The sequence below is a fragment of the Sphaeroforma arctica genome (assembly GCF_001186125.1).
Source record: "Sphaeroforma arctica JP610 unplaced genomic scaffold supercont1.1378, whole genome shotgun sequence".
Lineage (NCBI taxonomy): Eukaryota > Ichthyosporea > Ichthyophonida > Sphaeroforma > Sphaeroforma arctica.
In genome coordinates, this window is record NW_014039180.1 from 3508 (window position 1) to 16256 (window position 12749).

At 49.6% G+C, this 12749-nt stretch overlaps 2 protein-coding genes across 2 annotated transcripts; both read left to right on the forward strand.

The window, feature by feature from the left end:
• Positions 1-1183: 1183 nt before the first annotated feature.
• On the forward strand, positions 1184-4280 carry SARC_10760 (hypothetical protein; the record flags this gene model as incomplete). Its single annotated transcript, XM_014295183.1, has 1 exon — positions 1184-4280. A coding segment is annotated over one exon (681 nt), but the record flags the coding sequence as incomplete, so codon positions are not given.
• A 786-nt stretch (positions 4281-5066) lies between these two features.
• SARC_10761 (hypothetical protein) lies at positions 5067-10967 on the forward strand (the record flags this gene model as incomplete). The annotated part of the gene is made up of 2 exons (XM_014295184.1): positions 5067-5686; positions 6737-10967. The coding sequence occupies 2 exons, from the start codon at positions 5067-5069 to the stop codon at positions 10782-10784; spliced, it is 4668 nt and encodes a 1555-aa protein (XP_014150659.1). The 3' UTR covers positions 10785-10967.
• Positions 10968-12749: the final 1782 nt, after the last annotated feature.

The window sequence follows — 12749 nt, forward strand, 5'->3', positions numbered from 1 at the left end:
CGGAGTATGCCTCCAATGGCACGGTAAGCAACCCCGCATGCTCTATTCTGTGCTCACATACGGACGTTTATGTATACGCATACGTACTTAAATGTACATTCACACGCTCTATTTTGGACATACACACGCTGAATGATGTACACACGCACACACTTAGTTCTTTGTTCACACGCGCACTTTGGTGCATCCGTATACATACTTTAATGTACACTCACGCACTCTTTTGTGTATACGTATACGTACTTAAATATACACTCACACTCTGTTGTGCATACCATACATACTGTTTTTGTCCACACCTACGTACTTCTATACACACTCACACGTACGTTTATGTATTCGCGTACATAAATGGACACGCACACGCTCTTCCATGGATACACACACGCACCTGTATGTCCACGCACACGCACTTCTATTCCACTCACACGCACTTCTATTCCACTCACACGCACTTCTATTCCACTCACACGCCCGTTTTTGCATACAGTTATTCATTTCAAGTACACTCACGCGCTCTTTTTCTATACACAAACCCTTCTATGTGAACTGTAGGCGTACATGTGTGGTGTCTATGTGTGCGCGTACGTTTATGTACATTCCCCATTGTGTACGAGTCACGTCCGGCCTATATGTCAACTCTTACGTATTATACGTATTACACGTATTATACGTATTACACGTATTATACGTACTATATGTATTGTTGTCAAGCCATGCCCACTGTTTATGTCTACTCGCTCGTTCGAGTGAAGTCACATCTTTGCGTATGCCCTATTAGACACGACGTGTGTGTGTCCATCCGTGTGCTGTTGTGGTGCTTTGCTGTGTTTGCCCAAGGCTTTCTCTCTCGTATGTGTAGCATATGCGATACACACATCAACCATTTGTATGAGTACAAACTCGCGAGCGTCTGTGCTGGCACGGGTGGTTTCTGCCGGGCACCCGGGGGTACAAACACTTCCCTGTATCTCTCTGTATCGCAAAAGTCTACACAGATAAAAAGTTCACCTAATCAGTCTTCTTCTTACCTACTAAGAAGTTCACTCAATTAGTCTTCTTTCTTCCTACTAAAAAGTTCACTCGATTAGTCTTCTTACCTACTAAAAAGTTCACTCAATTAGTCTTCTTACCTACTAAAAAGTTCACCTAATTAGTCTTCTTCTTACCAACCACCCCTCAGAAACCCGAGCTCGGCCGCACGAGCAAATCGTTGTCGACCGTCTTCCGTGAGATCCTGAGTGATCAGGCGTTCGTGCCGGAACGCAAACCACCCACTGAGACTCAACTGCCACACAAACAGCAGCATCAGGTAACCCCCTCGCAACACCACATCAACACACAACACAACCAGCTCAATCCATCCCAACACTCCCATGCCAACCCGTCTCAGTACCCGCTGGGCAGGACCCAGGGCCAGCAGATACCGAACTTCAACCTGACGCAGGGCTCGCCTATGACTGCAACGGCCTTGCAGCAACTGCCCGGCACTACCACAGCACCACAGCAGCAGCTGCTGGGCAACACAACGTACCCACGGCCGCTGAATAATGGGCTGGAGCCGCTGGACAACAACGCTACACACACACACACACGCACACAGGGAGGGATGGGTCTGGAGGGAGGCTTTATGATGGGTAATTCGGCGGACATGAACTTCAAAGACGGTGCCACCAGCCTGCCCAGCGTGACGGGGCTGAGACTGCCGTCGGATATCATGCGTGTCATGGATGCGGAATTCGGCAACCTGGCGGCGGAGGGGGCGACGCGGGAATCCGCGCAGAGCAGCGTAGAGACGGAGAACGACTTTCTGAGTTTCCTGGACCGAGAGAGTAATGCGCTGCCGCGGCTGCCGCACCGATAGTTCATAGTGGTGATGTGTAGGGCAGTAGGTGCGATACCTGTTGTGGCGCAGGGTTTGGTACATATTCGGTTGGCTGATACAGAGTGACAGTGGAGATGGAGGTAGAGGAGACCCCATCTGGCTATGTCGGATAGGGAGGGTATTACTGCGTTACGGAATTAGTCACACCCACAGCCATGCCCTGACCAAGACATGTAGGGTTTGAGGTTTGGGCTGAGAATGCGACGCACCTGCCTGTAGAACTTTTGGGTGCAGATCCCACTTTGGCGGACCGGGACGTTAGGGGCTGGGTACACTATGTGGAGACAAAGAGTGAGCACTCAGACCCGCTTGTTGTACGCGAACGAGGGCTTTTGCCTTACCAACCACGATTATCGCACCGACGACCATCCGTGCCCTGACCGGTATTCATCGCAGGGTTTAGGGTTTCGACCTTGCTGTATGGTACTCGGCCGTAGATATACCGACCAACCGTATGCCAATCGTATCAAGATCGCTGTCCTGTCCTGTCCTGCAGCTCCTGGGGTATGCTGCACCCAAATCTCCTGCGAGGTGTATCGTATTCTCCCAATCCAGGTGTCAAGGCACCAATAGCCCTGCCCAGGTCAATACTTGCCCATACGCTCGGCTGACCGCATTCCAATTCGTGCGCGCGTACTGGGCTATTTGTACAGGTACGGATACAGGTACAGGGACAGATACGAAGCCGTGCGAGGTGTCGGATAATCCGACAATTGGACTACGGTATCAGCGGCGTAAACCCTAAAACCCTAAAAAAAAAGTCGGATAATCCGACAATAGGACTGTGGTATCAGCGGCGTTGGACAATTAGACCCACTATTAGCAAGGCGCCGTGTCCCTCTGCTGTGGGGAGAGGCGTGTGGGTGCACTCAGGCTGGCACACCTGTGTGCATGCACAGGCCTTTGTATGTGTATATGCACAAGCCTGCGTATGTGTATATGCATTTATCAGTACATGTGCATGAGCAAATTGTGTGGGCAGGGTATTCCACACATGCGGTCACTCGCACAGTATACGGCGAATCGCGTGGTTCACTCGCGAGCAGAGGCAGGCGTGTGTGTGTACATGCGCTGCCTAGTGTTCTGAGACGTTGGCTCGTATAGCTCGCCCTCACACTCATATGCGTCCACACTCGTACATACACACACACACATACACGTACACATACACGTACACATACACACACGGCCATAGAGAGAGGACCTGGCGTGCATCCCCCACGCCCATTCAGATGTGTAACTGAATTGTAATGGCGAGTTGGCTATTAGTAGCAGGGTAACATTTCATTGGCCGCATAAGGCGTCGCCCTACACCGTACAGGACACACAAATGCTTTGGGGGAGACTGGAGTGTACACATGCGCGCAGGAGAAGGCATACGCAAGTGCACACATCGATGGGCTCGTGTCCGTAGGAGATGTCGGCTACACAACACAGCGAGAAGTGCTCTGAGAGTTGATATAAGTGTATACTTGTACGTTCCTCTCGCGAATGAAGGCTGCTACATATCTACAACGTATCGCTGTGAAAGCGAAAAGCGGTTGTGGTGGTCGCGGACGACCACACACATACAGACACACACGTGTACACACGCACCTGTACACACACACGTGCACACACACACACACACACGTGTATACTCATACACACACATACGTGTACACACATACATATACACACACGCACACTCACACACATACACTCACGGGGACACGCGCAAAGAGCAAGGCGTATTACAGCTTCTCAGGCTCTCATTAACTAAGCTTATATCGAGACACAGTACGCACAGCTATTCAAGTCAGACTATGGACACATGTAGGACGCTTCCGATCAGGTACACACCTTAAAACAACAGGAGTCCCGTCGTCAGTCAGAAGTCTATGAAACTGGGGCGGCAAGGATTTGCCGAATCTGAGGAATGCCGGCGATAACAGCCAGAACCATTTGGTCAGAGTCGACTCTATTGGACCGGGAAGGCTGAGTAGTGTTGTACTTAAGATCTGTGGATAAGGATCTTTATAAGTGACGGGCCTCGGGCGAAAAAGCCGGCTCGCAGGAGGAGATTGAGGCTCGTATTCGGTCTGTGACGAAATTATTTGTGTGTGGAGGGTCTCGTAACTATTGTTCTATAACTTCAAGTAGCATGTGAGGGAGAAGACAAAGTAACTGTCACAGAGGTGCAGTACACCTCATTCGTAAATATGATCAACAAGACGGAACTCGGTATGAACAATGAGTTCCTCGGTTGGACCGACTACCATGATGACGCCCTCTCAGTATACTGCAGAAAGCAAGCAAAGTGCCTAAAATCTCCACAAACCATCGTATGTTCGTTCACAAGGCGTAATGTGGTGCGTAGGTGTTGAAAACTTTGTATAATAAAGATTTGAAAGGCTATCTTGCAATTTCTCTCCGTGTATACAAACTATACCACTATGTATGGAACAATTGTGCGTAGTCTCCACAAGCCAATTTCAATAATTGTTTGGAATGCCAATTTGCGTCTATTATTAGGATACTCGCGTATAATTGTCGCGCGTGGCCAGATGTAGTTTATAGTTTGTGTGACCTTTGAGGGTATAACATGCTCATCATTCATATTGAGTCAAGCACTCTCTCTAGCTCATACATACATAAATAAGAATGGTGAATTAGCCTCCGCTACATATGTAAATAGTCCGCCTCCTTTGCAAGGGCTTCGGTTTGATGTTTTTTATTATTAAAAAAAACAGTATATAAATAAAATTACGATCTGTGGAGATTTTCAAATTTTGGCGGCAATATGAAGTTGTTCAAATTCTGACTAACTCGTGACAGTGCTGATCACAGTGATCAGTCATCATAGGCAGCCTCCGGCAGGCCAGTCAGCTATATTCTATTTACACTTCACGTGATCTTGTGTGTGTTTGTGTGCTGTGCGCTTGTAAATACACACCCTAAGCATACGGAGACAGATTCTTCACATACACTGCATATCTAAGCGGAGTACTGAGCAACTGAGAATGCCAAACAATCATTCCACTCCGAGGGGAGCTATCCATAATATGGGCAACTCACAAAGGCTCCTCCCAACAGTCTAAACCAACCCCCGACTTAATTATGGAAGTGATATCCGGAACAATATTCTACCTATAAATATACCCACACTTGTGCATCTATAAGTAAGTACACATCAATCATCATGCATATAGTAGGCCTCTTCCCACGGAGCACGCGTGCTTTCACTACCCTGACGCCTATCTCATCAGCTCAAGCCGGTACATTTACAGCAAAAGTAAACTATAGCTCTAGATACTTATCCAGGTACACATGCGACTGTTTTGACAGGCCTCTCCGGAGACCGTACTGTAGCACCTCACGTGAGAGTTCTAAAACTAAGGCTGGGGATAGACTCACCGTTGTCCACAAGGAATCACATACCAGTAAAGCAAACTCGCGGAACCCAACAAAAAACAGGTTGTTGCAGCGTACACTACCTCCCATAGATGCGAGAGATAGTAGGGTACACAGAGAAGATGCAAAGGACGGGACAAGTATACAGAACGCAGGTGATAAGACGCGGCTGAAACTCAGTGGCAATGCGCATGACAAGAGAACACATCTGAACGGAGAAGACAGCCAACCACCGCATGCGCTAGATGTACAGCCCTCAGTAAGAGGCGGTGGTACAGCAGATATGGGAGAGCGGTCTAAGCAGCTAGATAGTAAGGTGTTCCTTGCTGAGGACAGGCAATCGGGCTGTACGATGAACGGTACGCAGGAGACGAACCCCCAACAAACAGGCGCAAAGAAGAAGAAAAGGTATGCAAGTTGTTTAGAGGCCTAAGAGAAGAATACTGGATGACCAATTGAAAGTATAAGTCAATGCCGCCTAAGTGTGCACTTTCAGTATCGTAAACACTTAGCATTGTATTTGTGTATCTATTTCTACCCGGTATGAGCAGCCATTTCAGTGCGTCGTATATTTCCAAGTCGTCTTGTTTCCATTCATATCTCATATCTGGTGCATCAGGCTCAAGTATCTGATCTCCAGGGGGTTATTTGTCACTGCTTTTCAGTAGGGTGTTTTTGTTGTATATACTGTGCTCCGGTGGTATACACAAATGGAACTGCCCGAGTAACGAACTTATTCATCTGTAATGCATCATCTACACCCATTCGCTACACTGAAAATGCAGTATACTCGTGTAGCTCACTGACCATATATACTTCACTTTGCAATGGAGGACGTGTAGTACGCTCGGGCAGAGTTAGTCCCATTAGGCGAGCATGTATCATGTGTGCTGAGGTACTTACCCACACATGCCAGTTTGTTTTATTGCCCCCATGTCATGACGATATGCCTATTAGTATCTCAGGCGAGTGCAATTTAGTCCCATATTTCACTGAAGCGCAAGTCTGACTACACAAATACCATCGCACTCTACCACATGGTAGTATTGATAGACATCTAGCGCGAACAAATATATGTTGACCTGTATATTTAGTGAACGCGACTGATCCAACTGATTTATATTTTGAAGTAAGCAGGCCTCATGCAACCTGTGCCTTTCACATCTCAACTCATCCCATACCAGTATTGCTCCCATTTAACCCAGAGTTGCTCCCGGCATTCTCTAGTATTCGGGCTTTGAAAAGTTGTATTGAACTCACCTTACATAGCATGCTTATCTTCACTATGATCTCTATGGTATCTGTCATTGTACGCGTACGCTGGTAGTTTAAAACAATATATATACCTGTGCACCTACAGATCTGTCACTCGCAAGTACATGCCACGTGTTCAGTATCAGGCATAGGCAGTATGTGTTGAGCCACAACTAACAAATCATTTTGAATTTGTCCATGCAGGAAGTCCCCCTCTGCACTACAACTAATCGCCAGTGTCGTAGAAAGTACCGGCGACTACCACGACGCCGTTAGGTTAGTCGACGACTTAGTGCATAAAGGTCTACTTGAGGTTACAGACGGGTTGTCTGCGATCAATATATACAAGCGCGCACAGATGCCTGGCAAGTGTGTGGGTGTGTTGGAATACCTTGTAAAGCAATCAGAGACACGGCCACCCACTCACACTCTATCTGCGACTCACTATAACCGCGTGATAATGAGCTTAGTACACGCTCGCGACACGAAAGGGGCCCGAGCTGTGTTCGATACTATGCTCACACACAAGATTGCGAGGACACTGGTTACATACACTACTATGATCGACGCCTATGCGGCCGGTGGACAGTACAAGTTTGGCTTAGAGTTGTTAGCCGAGATGCGCACTGTAGGGCTGGTACCCAATACGACCACGTACAATAGTGTGATAGCCACGTGTGTGCCAGACAGGCAATGGAAGACCGTACAAGGACTTCTGCGTGAAATGCACGACGCTAAAGTGCCTGCCGATCTCAATATATACAATTCGGTACTGTCTGTGTACGGGGCGGTGGGCAAGTGGAAACTGGCGGTAGACACGTTGAAGGATATGCAAAAGCCGGAAGTAGGTATAAGGCCGAATGTGATTACCTACAGTACCGTAATTGCGGCGTGTGGCAAAGCGGGACAGTGGGAACCGGCCATGGCACTCCTTAAAGAGATGGATATAAATAGTATAACGCCTAACAACTATACCTACAACGCGGCAGTGATTGCTTGTAGGAATGCAGGACGTTGGGAGGAGACGGTCAGATTGCTGCGCGAAATGCGTAAGAAGGGGTTGCGCCCCAATAAATACACATACACAAGCGTTATTTCCGCATGTGAGAAAACAAGCCGCTGGGAGGCCGCCCTGGAGGTGCTGGCAGATATGGGACAGGCCAAGCTCAAGCCGGATGCGTTCGCGTACAGTGCAGTTATCTCAGCGTGTGTAACGGGTGGGCAGTGGGAAAAGGGCCTTCAAGTGATGCAGGAGATGCAAAGCGCCGGTGCGTCGCCCAACACGACCACGTACAACTCATGCCTGTCTGCGTGCGAGAGAGCGGAGCAGTGGGGTGAAGCGATGAGTCTCCTCAATACCATGAGAGCTGCCGGTGTGCCGTTCAATGACAGTACATACACACTGGCCTCGGTGGTGTGTGCCAAAGCTGGCTTGTGGGGGGAGGGTATGGGTCTGTTGAGAGAGATGGCCGCCGCCAAAGGGGCCAAATGTGACCGGAAGGTGTACACCAATGTCATACAAGCATGCGCTGCACAGGGCAGGTGGGAGGAGGCGCAGGGGTTATTGGCGGATATGCGCGAGAGGGGTGTACCCCCGACTGTGTTGACCTACAACGCACTACTCGCGGCGTACAAGACAGCGGGTAAGTGGAAGGACACGGTACAAACACTGCACACCATGCGCCAGGAGAACGTGGCAGTGGATAGGGTTAGCTACAACACAGTGCTGGCAGCCTGTGCACAGAACGCACAGCACGAGAAGGCGGCTGAGTTGCTGAAGGATATGGGTCGGGCAGGGATCCTCCCGGATACGTTTGCGTACAGCAATGTCCTGTTGGCCTACGAGAAAGCCGGCCAGTGGAAGGGTGCGGCGAGGGTTTTCCGACACATGGGTGAGAGGGGCGTTGTACGCACCACAACGACGTACACCACGATGATTAGCGCGTGTGCCAAGGCTAAGAAGTGGGAGGATGCGATACGTGTGCTCGATAGCATGCCACGCGCAGGCGTGACACCAGACACCAGCACATACAACGCAGCGATCGCCGCGTGTGACCAAGCAGCTCGGCCTAATCATGCAGTTAAGCTGCTCGGAGACATGGTGCGGGCGTGCGTTTCTCCCGATACCATCACATACAACACAGTGCTGTCGGCGTTGACTAAGGGATCCGGTACGAATCATTGGCAGGTGAGTTTGAGTCTGTTGCGGAAAATGGCTCAGAAAGGTGTCCAGCCAGATACAATCACGTACAGCTGTGTTGTCGCTGCGTGCAGTCGCGGCGGGCAGTGGCAGACCATACTAGACATACTGCGGCAGATGCGTGCACAGGGTATCCGTGGTAACACGGTTATTTACAACACCAGTATAGCCGCATGTGTCAAGGCTCAGCAATGGCTAGCGACATTTAACATACTACAGGACATGCGGGCCGAAGGCATACCAACCAACACGGTCACGTACAGCAACGTGCTTTCGTTGTGTGAGACGCTGGGCAAAGGCGAGCACGCTTTAGAATTGTACAAAGAAATGCGAGGTGAGGAGGTCAAACCCGATCAACGTACGTACAGCATACTAGTGCAGGCGTGCGCGAAGGGGAACAGGTGGCATGAAGCTCTGGACTTTGTCAGCTCGATGAGGCATGAGGGCTACCCACCCGGTATAGGTGTGTATCGGTGGTTGTTCCAAGGTTGTGTAGGTGCACACCAATACGACAATGCTCTACACTTACTGGGAGAAGTCCGAGAGGATGGTCTGGAGATAGACGGTGGTATGTATAACAAAGGTCTGTATGCCTGTGCCAAGAAAGGGGCTAGCCACACTGCCCAGGAGTTGTTAGCTGAGATGAAGGTTAAAGGTGTGGATCCGACGGTGCAGGGATATACGAGTGCTGTGCTGGCTTGCGAACGGGCGGGCGAGTGGCAGGCGGCGGTGCGTATAGTGAAGGAGATGGGGTCGACACTCGCCTCTAGTGACCAGCTTAGGGCGGCTGTTCATACTGAGGTAGATACGAAGATGGATACGGTGGGAAGCCAGGCAGATGCTGTAGTGAGGGAGGATATACTAGGGAGTGATTTAGATACCAAGGAGAGGCACACGGATGACCTGAGTGCACACATAGACATGATGCTAGATCACACCAACAACCAGGCAGGCGTCACACACAGTCAAGCCAATCCTGCACACGGTGGGCCTGTGCCTAAGGGAGCCATACCACAACAAACACAGTCACAAGTACGAGAACACGCACCCGCATCAGCGGCACAGGAGCGAGCCTCCGATTCGCACAGGCAGGGTGTGATTGCGTACAACGTTGCCATCAGTGCGTGTGCCAAGCACCGACAGGGGCAGTGGGCTATAGAACTATTGCGAGATATGACACGTGTATGTCTGCAGGCAGACACGGTCACGTACAGCACAGCCATCCATGCGTGCAGGAAGACCGGGATGCACACACAGGCGCAGAGCCTTATGCGTGAGATGCAAGCCAAGGGCGTAGCCGTTAATGCACACACATACACCAGTAACACAGTGTCCAAGGGTGAGGCTGGGGAGTGGCACAGCGCCGTGCGTGTGCTGGATACTATGGAGAAGAGGGGTGTGGCACCCGACACACAGGCGTACACGAGTGCTATAGCTGCGTGCGCCAGGGCGGGTAGGTGGCAGACCGCTCTCACTGTACTGCAACGGATGCGGGCCAAGAATGTGACCCCGAACGTGTACACATACAGTAGCGTCATATCAGCGTGTGCCACGGCCAGTAAGTGGGAGGAAGCGCTTGCGCTCTTGCGTGGTATGCCAAACGCAGGGGTGGAGCCCAATACGTTCGTGTACAATGCGGCTATCTCGGCATGTGGGAGGGCTGGCCAGTGGGATCAAGCGGTGGGGCTGGTGCGGGAGATGGAGAGCAAGGGTGTTGCACGCGATACCATTACGTACAATAACGCTATCCTCGGAGCGGCCATAGGGGGGCAGTGTGCGGTGGCCCTACAACTACTCGAGGAGATGTCTGATAAGAGTAAGGGCAAGGTACAGACACAGCCGGATACGATCACGTACACGTGCGTGTTTAAAGCGTGTGAGAGCGGACTGGAATGGGAGAACATCCCCAGGATATGGAAGCGGATGTTAGGCGACAACGTAACACCGAGTCGCAGGACATACGATGCAGCGGTATCGGCGAGTGTGAAGTTTGAGCAATGGGAGTTTTCCAAGTTCTTACTGAGCGAACTGACTGCCAATGACCCCAAGTAGGGGCGGTGGGGGATAGACTTTATAAGTTAGGGCCTTTTGTCAAGCAAGCGGTGCATTCTAGAGGTCAACACTAGAGGGAAGTATTTAAAGCAGCGGAAAGTGTGAGCAGAGTCCGTTCAAATTGTACCGAGACATGACCAATTCTAGATCTGGTGTCGCATGGCCGTATGTGTAGTCAGGAGTCCCTTGCTGTATGGAGTAAACTCGGTTTACAACTCCCTTGCTGTATGAGGTAAACCCGGTTTACAGTCTTAATGCGGAGACACGACGGACGGTGTCAAAATGGGTGCGAAGTTCCATTAGAGGACTTTCTAGACTGTACTATCTCAGCCCAAAGGCTAGGTGCAACCCCTTAGTACAAGTGCTGTGGTGGCAGGTACAGTAGGGATGGCTGTGGTGCGCACTATTACACTCGTGTGTGGGTGACTGGGCCATCTCAGCCCAATGGCTAGGTACAACCCCTTAATACAAGTGCTGTGGTGACAGGTACAGTAGGGATGGCTGTGGTGCGCACTATTCACTCGTGTGTGGGTGGCTGGGCCATCTCAGCCCAATAACTAGGTACAACCCCTTAGGACAAGTGCTGTGGTGACAGGTACAGTAGGGATGGCTGCGGTGCGCAGTATTGCACTCGTGTGTGGGAGTGCACACTCCTGCCAAGCTCAAGGCTCAAGTTCTGGCCAGAAGGGTACTGAGTGGATGAGATGTATGGCTAACATGGACGTTGTATTCAGTGTCTGGCCCGAATTAAGCGAGTTTAGGATTTCTTATCTATCTATAATTTGAGAACATGTCAAATTATCACAAGGCTTATGGTTCAGAGATGGCTGCGGCGTAGTGAATCAGATGTGCAGAAGTTTATCCGTGTGTATATGCAATAGTATCTCGTCGAGGATGGGCGGTAACTACTTATCATGAACGGCTATATTTAAATGCATACCTATCAGCGTCGGAACGACATATATATAAACAGGACTATCAGCTATAATAAACATGGCTGCACTTTCAAACAAAATACAGGAGTGCGTGAAAAAGTACTTCAAAGAATAATAAATTCATGTGTACAAAATGTTCAGATTGAATAGATATATCTATACTTCTTGCTTTCACACTTCTGCCGCCATTGCGAAGCGCTCAAACGTGGTTTACACCGAGTGCTGGGGTGCGTCGGCACTTCAGAATATGTAAATATATAAACATAGCTATTGAGTTAACCCTAAAAACCCAATCGAGTACATATATACAGCAATTCAGCTTACACAGGCTTGGATGATCTCATCAGAGCTCACAGTCAGATCCTGGTAGTAATTCCTAAATCCAGCTCACATAGTTTGGCTGTCTACATCCGAGTCTACATTCTATTCCACCACTACTAGCGCCTGTAGTGTCGAGTGCATTGAGGCATGTAGCTACTACAAACCATGTCAAACTCAAATATCCAGTTAAGAGTGCACAGCTAGTTTCACTACCAATACCTTAGTTTCTCGAGAAGTTTATTAGGTGGTGGTTGCAAGAGTTGTAGTAGGCATGTTATGTCCTACTTACGCACAATCGAATGTCCTGACCGGAGCGCTCTATCAGACCCAACGCAGGGGCCCCCTTTCTCAGAAGTATTAAGGTACATTGTGATGACAAAGCTAACTACTCGGTCATATGACTGCTACAACATGTGAATTGTAATGGTGTGCAGAACCCACGGCTACATCCATTTACTAATGCCTCAGTGCTTGGGAGCTCTGGTGGATGTAGTGATCCATAGATAACCCCACGGGAGAGTGGTATCTACCACAGATGAGTATGCAGGGGTTAAAATCTGCCAATTAGAGTGTAGCTACGTGTACACTGGGTATTTTTAAGTTGATCGATGTTTTTTGTTCAGACCTTGTATTTATCCGCAACACAAATCTCATTCGTCATTTGACTAGAGCACAGCAAAGTTCCTTACCACCCCCCACCACCCCCCCC